At 37.1% G+C, this 13,408-nt stretch overlaps 1 protein-coding gene across 2 annotated transcripts in view; it reads right to left on the reverse strand.

The window, feature by feature from the left end:
* Positions 1-13,408, reverse strand: part of USO1 (USO1 vesicle transport factor) — an 80,216-nt gene that overhangs the window by 59,592 nt on the left and 7,216 nt on the right. For both annotated transcript variants that reach the window (XM_086405354.1, XM_086405353.1), the window contains exons 2-3: positions 798-884; positions 656-720 (exon numbers count right to left, since the gene is read on the reverse strand). In XM_086405354.1, the coding sequence (XP_086261480.1) occupies positions 656-720; positions 798-884 (152 nt within the window). The remainder of the gene's footprint in view (positions 1-655; positions 721-797; positions 885-13,408) is intronic.

The raw sequence follows: 13,408 nt of genomic DNA on the forward strand, positions 1-13,408 counted from the left end.
GATGTGGTGGAGTATTAGCAGGACAACCAGAGACATATTAACTTTTGAACATTTTGAATTTAAGACACCTGTGAAGAGATCTTGATATGGTGGAAATGTAAACTGAGCAGCTAAAGATTGAAAGATATATTTAACTAGAGATAAGATCTAAAGTTATTCCTGTACAGTTGTTAATTAAAAACAAAGATGCAGATGCTCTCTTAAAGAGAAACTAAAAAAGCAAAAACTAGGCTGAGTGACTCTTCTCTTAAGACTTCCCTCTATTAGTATGAGTTTACTTCTCTCCCCTCAGAAAGACAAAGTCTAGATAACTGATATAACATATAATATGTATATTATAGAATAGTATGCTATAGTATACCTAAGTGAAAATCAATACATTAATTTGTTCAAACTCCAAATTTTAAACCTTTATTGGACAAGTTACTTCATTCCATTTTTATATAATGGTAAGCTCTCAATCCCTGAAGGTTTAGATTATGTCTGTCCTAAATGCTTAGCACAATGGTTTGGATCTAGTGCCCAATAACTGTTTATTAAAATGACAACTGAAAGTAAAAACTTAGTAGCCTTAATCATTTCTGGAACAGTGACTCTAAAACAAATTAATTAAAATTTTAAGAAAAATTAGGGAGAAAAATCATTAGAGACATACCGATCTGTTTGTAAAACATGGATAAGATGTTCCATAGCTTGAATACCCACTTCCAAGCGATATTTCTGCACAAAAGAAAAATGTTATTTAAGAAAGGAATATCCAACTTAATAACCTGAATAACTGACAAAGTGTTACAGACCTTAGATAATGATTTGAGAGCTCGCACAGCATTTCTTCGGTCATCCAATAAAGTAGATGAAGCTACTCTGTCACAAAGCTTTTGAATCTGTCATGGAAAAATGAAATAACATAAATAGAATAAAAAGAAAGAAAAAAAAGATACATAAAGTTTCCTCCAAAATTTATACCATTTAATTTGAGGGGAATAAAAAAGGATGTCACTATTTAGGTAGTATTATAATCTTGTTACAAATATCAAATAGATTTTTCACAGAGACTTGAAAAATGGAAGTGGTAGAAGAGAAGTCAAAGAAGGTTAAGTCATATAAACTGAAAAATTAAAACAAATTAGTAGAATCAGAGCTTTGCAAACATAACTATTACAGCTCTTTGAACTAAGAAGGATCCATTAGGGCTATGGTATATGATGTGTTAATAAAGTTAATAAACAAAAATTTTTTAAGTGATGATTGTTTATATCATAACTTCACCATAATGTTTCCACTACATATCTGAATGAGAATAGTCAGAAATTGTTTATCAAATATTTAGTTTTAAGTGTGCCTCAAAAATCTAGAAGGGTGAAATGTTCTAAGTCTTTAATAAATTTTCAGGAATTAAAATCTGAACTGAATTTTAAAACAAACCTTGGAGCATTGTTTAGAATAGAAAAAAATTAGAAACAACTGTCCATCAAGAGAAGAAAAACTAAATAAATTATGGTATATTTGCCAGTCAAATACTATTAAAACTACTCAAAAGATATTAACTGTACTGACATAAAAATACTATGATTTAATAAACAGTGAAAAAAAAAAACAGCAAGTTGTAAAACTATGTAAATTGTGAGCTCACTGTAACAAAAGAACCAAACTGTGTATGTATGTAAAACTGCACTAGAGAAGAATTTGGGAACTTAAAGCAACTATAAAACTTCTAGAAGAAAGCACTGGAGAAAATGCTTGTGGCCTTAAATTAGGCAAGAGTTTCTCAGACACATATACTAACAGTACAATCCATAAAAGAAGAACATAATAATTTGGACTTCATCACTCCTGTTCTTCAAAAGACACTGTTAAGAGAATGAAAAGATAAGCCATAGAAAGGATGAAAACACATGGAAAACATGTGATAAAGAAGTTTTTAAAACCATTACACTCAGGTCCTTTATAGCTCCAACAGTTTTTTCCTATCTTATTATGCTATTGTTCATTCTTTAATAACAGTTTTTACTCGGATTCTATAAATGATTTTGGCATGTCACAAATTTTGCATCTGATGTATCAAAATTAATGGTGTTTAAATACATATAGTGTTTTCCAAATTATGTTCTGTAGACTTCCAGTGTCCCAGAAGATATTAACAGACTTCCTAAGATCACAACCAATGGGAAACATAAGGTTATATACAAAATTAGGTTTCTGCAATGCAGAATTTCTAAGTCTTTACTATATTGATTTGCATTTCTTCACACTACAGATGCAGTATGTTAACCAAGCCTAGCTTGACTTTTTGATTTTATTCATTCTCAGTTCAGTTCAGCTCAGTCGAGTCAGACTCTGCGACCCCGTTGAACCACAGCATGCCAGGCCTCCCTGCCCATCACCAACTCCCGGAGTCTACTCAAACTCATGTCCATTGAGTCAGTGATGTCATTCAACCATCTCATCCTCTGTTGTCCCCTTCTCCTCCTGCCCTCAATCTTTCCCAGCATCGGGGTCTTTTCCAATGAGTCAGCTCTTCACATCAGGTGGCCAAAGTATGGGAGTTTCAGCTTCAACATCAGTCCTTCCAATGAACACCCAGGACTGATCTCCTTCCTTTATGATGGACTGGTTGGATCTCCTTGCAGTCCAAGGGACTCTCAAAAGTCTTCTCCAACACCACAGTTCAAAAGCATCAATTCTTTGGCACTCAGTTTTCTTTATAGTCCAACTCTCACATCCATACATGACTACTGGAAGAACCATAGCCTTTGTAGACAAAGTAATGTCTCTGTTTTCAATATGCTGTCTAGGTTGGTCATAACTTTCCTTCCAAGGAGTAAGTGTCTTTTAATTTCATGGCTGCAATCACCATCTGCAGTGATTTTGGAGCCCCCAAAAATAAAGTCAGCCACTGTTTCCCCATCTATTTGCCATGAAGTGATGGGACCAGATGCCATGATCTTAGTTTTCTGAATGTTGAGCTTTAAGTCAACTTTTTCACTCTCCTCTTTCACTTTCATCAAGAGGCTCTTCAGTTCTTCTTCACTTTCTGCCATAAGGGTGGTGTCATCTGCATATCTGTTATTGTTATTTCTCCTGGCAATCTTGATTCCAGCTTGTGCTTCCTCCAGCTCATCATTTCTCATGATGTACTCTGCACAGAAGTTAAATAAGCAGCACGACAATATACAGCTTTGATGTACTCCTTTTCCTATTTGGAACCAGTCTGTTGTCCCATGTCCAGTTCTAACTATTGCTTCCTGACCTCCATACAGGTTTCTCAAGAGGCAGGTCAGATGGTCTGGTATTCCCATGTCTTTCAGAATTTTCCAGTTTATTGTGATCCACACAGTCAAAAGCTTTGGCATAGTCAAGAAAGCAGAAATAGATGTTTTTCTGGAACTCTCTTGCTTTTTCAATGATTCAGAGGATGTTGGCAATTTGATCTCTGGTTCCTCTGTCTTTTCCAAAACCAGCTTGAACATCTGGAAGTTCAAGGTTCATGTATTGCTGAAGCCTGGCTTGGAGAATTTTCAGCATTACTTTACTAGCGTGTGAGATGAGTGCAACTGTGCAGTAGTTTGAGCTTTCTTTGGCATTGTCTTTCTTTGGGATTGGAATGAAAACTGACCTTTTTCAGTCCTGTGGCCACTGCTGTGTTTTCCAAATTTGTTGACATATTGAGGGCAGTACTTTCACAGCATCATCTTTTAGGATTTGAAATAGATCAACTGGAATTCCATCACCTCCATTAGCTTTGTTCATAGTGATGCTTCCTAAGGCCCACTTGACTTCACATTCCAGGATGTCTGGCTCTAGGTCAGTGATCACACCATCGTGATAATCTGGGTCATGAAGATCTTTTTTGTACAGTTCTTCTGTGTATTCTTGCCACCTCATCTTAATATCTTTTGCTTCTGTTAGTTCCATAACATTTCTGTGCTTTATTGAGCCCATCTTTCCATGAAATGTTCCCTTGGTATCTCTAATTTTCTTGAAGTGATCTCTAGTCTTTCCCATTCTTTCCCATTGTTTTCCTGCTCACATTTAGAAATTATTCCTACCTTAAACTGTATTTCTTAGTAATTATATTGACTTTCAAAAATGGAATAAAACTTTCTCTTTATTAACTGGTTGACAGTTTTTCTCATTTTTTTTTAACCAGGAGAAAAACTAAACAATTATCTTCTGAAAACACAAATCTCACTATTCTCAGCTTAAAGAATTCCTAAAGCTAAAGAGTTTTCCTGTGTATAACTGTAAGATAAAACTGTTAGCTAAAGATAGATTTCTTTTCTAATGAGTTCAAATTATATATCTTCAATTAACTTTGATTAATAAATAAAATCAGTAGTTTTTTCAGAAAGTTGTGAAATGTAACTTAAAAACTAATCACTATTTTAAAGAGTACTATGTATATATAAAAATTCCTGAGTTTGGGTAAATATGTCTCAAGACTATTTGTAAGACAACAAACATGCTGGGAGTTCCCTGATGGTCTAGTGGTTGAGACTTCAGGCTTTCACTGCTATAGACAAGTTCAGTCCTTCGTTGGAGAACTGAGATTTTGCAAGCCACGTGATGCAGCCAAACAAAAGGAAAAGAAAAAAAAGACTATAAACATGCTTTTCATCTATTAAACTTGGGTTTTAGTGGCAAGCACATATTCTTCTCAACTGGTGATTTTAATCCGAACTTTCTCTCTAGTGCCTTAAGACAATTAAATCACCACACTGCAAAATCAATAAGTCAAAAATGGATGTAAGAACAGCTTATTTATCCAGAGCCATAATTAAGCTATTTCAGTAACTTTCTGTCAGCGACCAAAACGGCCTTTTCATTTTATTGATTTCTGATAGCAATCTAAAACTAATTACAACCTTCTCTGGCTTCTTAAAGAACATAATTATAAGCTTTCTTGGCATTTAAGCCTAAGTCCTTACCAATATCAGATACAGGGATGTTTTACGTGGTAAATGAAGAAATGAATATAAAAATCTTTGAACAGTACTTGGCACTATAAATGCTCAATAAATGTTAACAAACTTCATTATTACTAAACTTCTATGATTCCTTTGTATTTTTTTTCTATCCTATTAGGCTTTTATGTTTCTAACAGATCATTCAAATTTTGCAGATTTGCAGTGAGCAATCTGATAATTAAGCTAGATGGTAATATGTCTATAACTCCAAATTATTCAGGCTTCAACTCAAGACTGAGTACATGGACTTTGCAACTTCTACTTTTGCTGTGAGAAAGCCTTATTACCTTGTAATAATATTTCACAGAGTTGAAGTTTCTGAGTAAGTGATCTCTCCAAGATGAAGTGTTATGCTCCTAGTTTTCACAGACAGTGGAAACCAAATGAAAGGAAATTATTATATATGTTTCAAACCTTACAAAGACTTAGCCATATTTTAGGTCAAACACAGGTCTGTATTTTTTAGGTGACATTTCAGTTCAGTCACTCAGTCGTGTCCGACTCTTTGTGACCCCATGAACCGCAGCACGCTAGGCCTCCCTGTCCATCACCAACTCCCAGAGTTCACCCAAACCCATATGCATCGAGTCAATGGTGCCATCCAACCATCTTATCCTCTATCGTCCCCTTCTCCTCCTGCCCTCAATCTTTCCCAGCATCAGGGTCTTTTCCAATGAGTCAGCTCTTCGCATCAGGTGGCCTAAGTATTGGAGTTTCAGCTTCAACAACAGTCCTTCCAATGAACACCCAGGACTGATCTCCTTCCTTTACGATGGACTGGTTGGATCTCCTTGCAGTCCAAGGGACTCTCAAGAGTCTTCTCCAACACCACAGTTCAAAAGCATCAATTCTTCAGTGCTCAGCTTTCTTTATAGTCCAACTCTCACATCCATACATGACCACTGGAAAAACCACAGCCTTGACTAGACGGACCTTTGTTGACAAAGTAATGTCTCTGCTTTTTAATATGCTAAGTTGGTCATAACTTTCCTTCCAAGGAGTAAGCGTCTTTTAATTTCATGGCTGCAGTCACCATCTGCAGTGATTTTGGACCCCCCAAAAATAAAGTCTGACACTGTTTCCACTGTTTCCCCATCTATTTCCCATGAAGTGGTGGGACCGGATGCCATGATCTTCGTTTTCTGAATGTTGAGCTTTAAGCCAACTTTTTCACTCTCCTCTTGCACTTTCATCAAGAGGCTTTTTATAGTTCCTCTTCACTTTCTGCCATAAGGGTGGTGTCATCTGCATATCTGAGGTTATTGATATTTCTCCCGGCAATCTTGATTCCAGCTTGTGCTTCTTCCAGTCCAGCGTTTCTCATGAGGTACTCTGCATATAAGTTAAATAAGCAGGGTGACAATATACAGCCTTGACGTACTCCTTTTCCTATTTGGAACCAGTCTGTTGTTCCCTGTCCAGTTCTAACTGTTGTTTCCTGACCTGCATACAGGTTTCTCAAGAGGCAGGTCAGGTGGTCTGGTATTCCCATCTCTTTCAGAATTTTCCACAGTTTATTGTGATCCACACAGTCAAAGGCTTTGGCATTTACCAAGAAAAAAATTTGTAGCACAAATATACTTAACTCCTATTCAGAGTATTTAAAATACTTCAAAGACCATTTAATATTTCAAAGGCCATTATTCTATTTATTCCTGACTTGAAACACCAACTAAATGCAGTATAATTGTGTTCATTATATTCTTTTCCTCTTTGAGTTATTAGAACCCTCTGTGTTTTAGCTGGGCACAAAGGCTGTCCACCTAGACTACCTTCCAAGCTCTCCTTACACCAAAGCATAGAAAGTGACTACCTTCTGGTCAGTGAGTTGTACCTTCCAAGTCATGTCCTTAAAAGGAAGCTATACGCTCATTTCTCTTTCTCCTTCCCTCAGCCTGGGACTTGAACCTGATGCTAGTGAAGCATCTTCAACAAGACACTATTGTAGGGGATGGCAGAACAAGATAAAAAGCAGCAGCTAGGCCCCCAGACCACCCTGAGGAGCATAACTAACCTACACAAGGGATCACCTTCTAATGGGACTTTTATTGGAGAAAGACACAAACTCTTGTCCTGGTTAGACCTCTCTTATAGTAGCTGATCCAATACTTAAACTTGTAAGACATTTTACAGGAGTGGAAACTAAGGTTCAGGGATGAAGAAATGCATCCCAAAGTACACTGCTAGTTCGGTGGTATGGTCCAGATTCTAACTGAGCCATAGCAGTCTCACTCCAAAGCCCATGCTGTTTCTACTATTCTTACACTGCCTTACACTTATCTTAACACTGTGCAAGGAAATGTGAGCCTGAGCACCTGCTGCAAACTACAGGCATTGCAAGATTTCTTCCTTGGAACAAGGCAACATGGAAATGCAGTTTCTGTGAAATGCTTCCACTAGCACTACACCCCACCACCAACCCTGATTAGCCTTGGCCTTAACTTCCCAGCCAGCGTACAGATGGAATAGCCCCTTGTTCCAAGGGAGTTGAAGCTTTATGTTGGGAAAGCTATAATCAGAAGCTACCAGGTATTTAAGAAAAAGGCAGCACCATATATAAGTACTTCAGAAATTAATACACTCACTTTTAAAGAATCTGGCTGAGATAATAAAGATGAACTGGAACAGAAGGAAGTTACAGAAAATATGTCAGTTCATTATAACAAACATGAAGTAAGGTTTTTTAAAAAAATACATTAGGGTGCGGACAATGGGCAAAGAGCTGTAGAGATAGATAAGGCAAAAGGATACTTGAAAAAACTGAATTTAAGAGGCCAAGAGGCTTGAGAAGAAAGAATAAAATGTCTGAAACAGCTACTGTTTAGAATTCAACTTCTAGCATTTCGTCCTTGGGCAATACATGCACATGTGCATTCATAATTACGAGAACAACCACTCCAGCACCGTAAGAGAAAAGGAACAAGACAGAAGTACCTTCAATGCCCATTCCTGGAGCACTTTCATTTTTCACTTGACATACGTCTACAGCTTTTCCTTCAACAAGTATGTATTCAAATGTCTCTCTTATCATTAGAAAAAAAAAGATTCAGAGAATCAAAAAACATCAGTGAATAAGCTAGCTGAAGTTTGACATGAATCAGCAATCACTCTTCAATATCTCAGAATATTCTAGCTTTGGTAAGGTTAAAGGAATGGGAATGACAGAGTCTGAAGAACTCGGTGCCATAATTTTGAAGTTGGTGATTCATTTATTGATTCAAAAAATGTTGTAGAGTGCTGCTACCCTCATGGGAGCCATGGTCAGTGCAACCACAGAGTCGTGTTTGTGACAAGGTAAATTCAGAAACTGGACTAAGCGAAGGCGTGAGGGATGAGTAAAACAGTGAGGGAGATGAGGTACAGTTATAAAATAAGTCACAGAGATATAATGTACAGCATAGGGAATATAGTCAATAATATTGCAGTAGCTTTGTATAGTGACAGATGGTAACTAGACTTATAGTGGTAATCATTTTGTAATGTACAAAAATATCAAACCACTACATTGTACACCTGAAACTAGTATTATAAATCAATTATACTTCAATAAAAAAGAAAGAAACTAAGACTATAAATAAGCAACTTCTGTAACAACTGGTTACATTTATGGTTGTTTAATTTTAAAAAACTGGGCTTGTATATTATATGTTCATGAGTATGAGTGTCTGTGTTGTCATTTCATTTTTCCTAGCAATCCATTTTTACTGTTTTACAAAAGTATTGGTCTGTGATGAATTGGAAATCAGGGGGCATGGGGAAATCAATCCACTGGTCCTTCACCACAGTCAGTTTGAGAAATACTGCTAAATTGCTTAATATTTTGCTGGGGCCTGCAAAATTCTATTTTGGGCAAACAGCAGTGGATCACTTTAGAAGGTACCTACTCAAATGAGACTATAAAAGCAAGGAGACAACAGAATAAATTAAAAACAAGTAAGAAATATATAGAAAATAGTTAGTATGATGAAGGAAATGATTATAGAGAAATGAGACAGAGACTGGAAGGACAATACTGCTTTGGATAGCACAGCCGGTCAGAAGGCCTCAAGTTAAGCAGTGATTTGGGTTTGGTGGACGTGTAGGTTAAGGGTAACAAGAATACAGCAAGCAGAAAAGCAGGGAAGCAGAGTGAAAGAGGCCCTTACCATCAGAAGAAAAAAGGACAGTATTTTAGAACTGAAGAATATGTTTATTCAGTGTCCCAAATGGGATCCTGAGGTGAGGGACTTTGTTGCCAGCAACTCACTCTCTCAGAAACTGACCAATGAGGCCACTTAGTAATTTAAAGAAAAATGCATGAATTTACTAGTCAAAGGCTGTTATCCTAGTTGACACTCTTACCTACAAAGGAATTACAAGTTTAAATCCCACGGATTTTAATGCTACCTTGCTCCTTTTCAGGTAACATTTTGCTGCCATTATTGATCAAAAGAATGAGTTACAATACAGAAAATATGAATCCTGTCTACTTTTGTAAAAAGTCAGATATTTCCCTAAGCCTTTTAGCAAAGTACTCATCAGAGCATACTACCAAGGCACAACATTTTAGATGACCATTCTGTGGACTTGAAACAAGTGACCTTGCCAGAATTTTACTGCCTGAATCAACAGAGATGTAAATGTGGCTGACCCTTGAACAGCAGATCTGAGCTGTGCAGGTCCATTTATATTTGGACTTTTTTCAACAGCAAATACTATAGATTCTCAATCAATTAAATCTGAGGATATGGAGGAACAAAGGATACACAGAGACAACTATAAATTACAGGAGGATTTTCCACTGTGCAGAAGGTTGGTGTTGTTCAAAAGTCAATGCACAGTCAATACGTGTAAGGTTATATCACAGAATACTGGTAACAACCAAAAAAGACACTTCAGCCTGTTTACTTGAAACAAAGAAACTTTTAATTAAAAAAAAAAAAAAACCTCTTGCTGTGGGGACCCAACTACGTTCATTAATTAGTAAACAGAAATATTCTAACACCTACTGCTAAAATTTAAAAAAAATCAAATATCTGTGAATATAAATATCTTAGTTTATAAATAAACTCATTTATGTGATAAACATTGGTAAATGCAAAGCAAACACTCTGGAAGGATGTACACAAAACTTCCTTTGAGATTACTCCTGGTAACGGGAAATAAGATGTGGAGAGAGGAAGAAAGGGGCAATTTGAGCCTATATATTGATTTGGATTATTTATAATAAGTATGTTTTCAACTAGTGCTTCAATAACAGAAACATTTAAAGACACTTCCAGAATATATCAGCCTTTGCTCTTATTCTAGTACCTGCTTTAACAGATCACCTGACTGACGTACTGTTCATCTACTTTCTGAACACAACTGGTGCTTGTGATTCCTGATAGTTATGCTCTACAGTTATCATGGACACTGAATTGGCAGATACTGAACCACTGTACCGGAGAAGGCAATGGCACCCCACTCTAGTACTCTTGCCTGGAAAATCCCATGGACAGAGGAGCCTGGTAGGCTGCAGTCCATGGGGTTGCAAAGAGTTGGACACGACTGAGTGACTTCACTTTCACTTTTCATTTTCATGCACTGGAAAAGGAAATGGCAACCCACTCCAGTGTTCCTGCCAGGAGAATCCCAGGGATGGCGGAGCCTGGTGGGCTGCCGTCTATGGGGTTACACAGAGTCGGACATGACTGAAGTGACTTAGCAGCAGCAGCAGCAGAACCACTGTACCTAAGGGAAATACAGGCCTAGGATCTTATGAGCCTCTGGTAACATTTTCATCATTGGATCAAATACATAACCTTGTTTAATGTGTGCTTCTGTTTAAAGACATCTTGCTCAATATACATCTTGATTCATTAACACTGAACTCACAGCTAAAAGCGCTATTACTCATGCCTGAGGGAAGCTAATCTAACAAACATATTTTCTCTCTAAGGCACATCACAACTTCCTTATCCTTCCGAACACTAGGTAAGAGCTCAGCACTATACTTGGGGCCAGTTTTAACTGTGAAATCAACAAAAAGCACAAAAATGCAAAACACATGACACTAAACAGGCTGTGAAAAAGACACGTGTTTACAGTATGGGGATGGGATTTAAAACCATTAAGCTCTGCAGCAACTAGGTGAAGCTGAACACTAGCTACACTCTCAAGGCAGGATATGCAGGTTCAGTTCCATCCCAGGCCTCTCTGCTCTCTTTTCTAACCTGACCTGCTTCACTTGAATAATGGTGTTGCCCACCTGACACTGCTGGGATTTGATATTGTGATTCTTGCCTTAAACAGAGTACTATATATTAACAACAACAAAAAACCCAGTTCTAACGAGAAATCATACATACAAGTAAAATTTAACCCACAGTTTTATTTAAAAGGATTGAAGGGAGTAATAAGAAGGAAAAACTTCAGAGACAGCAGTATTTCAACGAATTCATACTATGCTAACTAGGTACTAGATTTTCTCAGAGATAACTACAGTGATGAATTAGACATGGATTGAAAAGAGTCAGACAAAATTGAACAATTGACCACTCACTCTTGTTATCAAGATATAGTCTCTTAGAAGAGGGTACGTAGTTAAGAAAACTAAAAATCCGGTGTCTTAAGTAATTTATAATAAAGTAGCTTTATGTTTTAATATGTTTTTATATCTCCAAGACATACCAATGAAAAAGATAGCTGCAGAACACTATAAACAGTGTATCATTTATGAAAAAGAGATAAACATGCTCATATAAATATATAATTCCATACTGCATGATTATTTATAAGTGTGTGGAAGGATTTATACCAAAATAAGAATAGTAGTTATTTCAGGAAACAGAACTGAAATTGGAGATGGTAGTCAAAGAGGACTTAAAACTTTACTAGTATTGTTTGCCATTTTGTATAAAAAAAATTAAAAGGCTAATTAGTACAATAACATGTATAACATCATGTAGCTCATGGAGGTGATTATGTATCAGGACTCTTGCCTGATGAGATTGTCATGTGAGATTCACAAGTTCATTTGTCAAGAAAAATATGAAAAGGACAAAAAATTCCATTAATAACTGGTAAAGTGGGCATAGTCACAGAATTACAACCTCATAACCTATGGCACAGTGGTAAAGAATCTGCCTGCCAATGCAGGAGATGGGGGTTCAATCCTTGGATCAGGAAAATACCCTGGTGTAGGAAATAGCAACCCACCTCAGTATTCTTGCCTGGAAAATTCCATGGACAGACGATCTTAGTGGGCTACAGTCCATGGGATCGTAAGAGTTGGACACACCACAAAAGCACAACATAATCTGAATTTGTTTGCTTGTTGTTTACTAATAGTGAAAATTTGTTTACTAATAGTTTATTTTTACTCAGTGATACACAAAAGAGACCAAAAAAGAAGCAAAAGGAAAAGGAATGAATAGGGAAAAAAAATTTGAGATGAGGAATATGAAAATAAGAAATCAGTGAGAATTAAGACAGGAAAAAGAGAAGGTACCATAAAACTAGGATGCTGAGGTACGTTTAAAGGACTCTGACATAAAGCAGTTTGCAATATTTTTTCACAATTACTAATAGAAATTCATATTTTCTAGTATTCAGTAACTATTTAACTGACATGCGAAAATGAAAGTCAGTAATGTCAATTTAAAAAAATAAAATTCAACCATTCAATCATTTATTCAACAGATACTTATCAAGCACCTAATACCAACTTTTTTCTTTTCTTTCCTTCCTTTTTAAAAAAAATTTTTTGGCTGCTATGCATACAGGATCTTAATTCCCCAACCAGGGATGGAACCTGTACCCCTGCACTGGAAGCCCAGAGTCTTAACTATGAGACTGCCAGGGAAATCCCCCAACTTATTTGATATAACTTTGCCTTCAGGAGGTTTAAAACACAGTTATAACTTCTTTGGAGAGAACTTCCCTAACTACGACTACAGGACTAAAATAATTCATGCTAGATCAGATCAGATCAGATCAGTCGCTCAGTCGTGTCCGACTCTTTGCGACCCCATGAATCGCAGCACGCCAGGCCTCCCTGTTCATCACCAACTCCCGGAGTTCACTCAGACTCATGTCCATCGAGTCAGTGATGCCATCCAGCCATCTCATCCTCTGTCGTCCCCTTCTCCTCCTGCCCCCAATCCCTCCCAGCATCAGAGTCTTTTCCAATGAGTCAACTCTTCGCATGAGGTGGCCAAAGTACTGGAGTTTCAGCTTTAGCATCATTCCTTCCAAAGAAATCCCAGAGCTGATCTCCTTCAGAATGGACTGGTTGGATCTCCTTGCAGTCCAAGGGACTCTCAAAAGTCTTCTCCAAAACCACAGTTCAAAAGCATCAATTCTTCGGTGCTCAGCCTTCTTCACAGTCCAACTCTCACATCCATACATGACCACAGGAAAAACCATAGCCTTGACTAGATGAACCTTTGTTGGCAAAGTAATGTCTCTGCTTTTGAATA

This window comes from Bos grunniens, chromosome 6, assembly GCF_055505025.1.
Source record: "Bos grunniens cultivar Pamir isolate PY7600 chromosome 6, Bosgru_T2T1.0, whole genome shotgun sequence".
Lineage (NCBI taxonomy): Eukaryota > Metazoa > Chordata > Mammalia > Artiodactyla > Bovidae > Bos > Bos grunniens.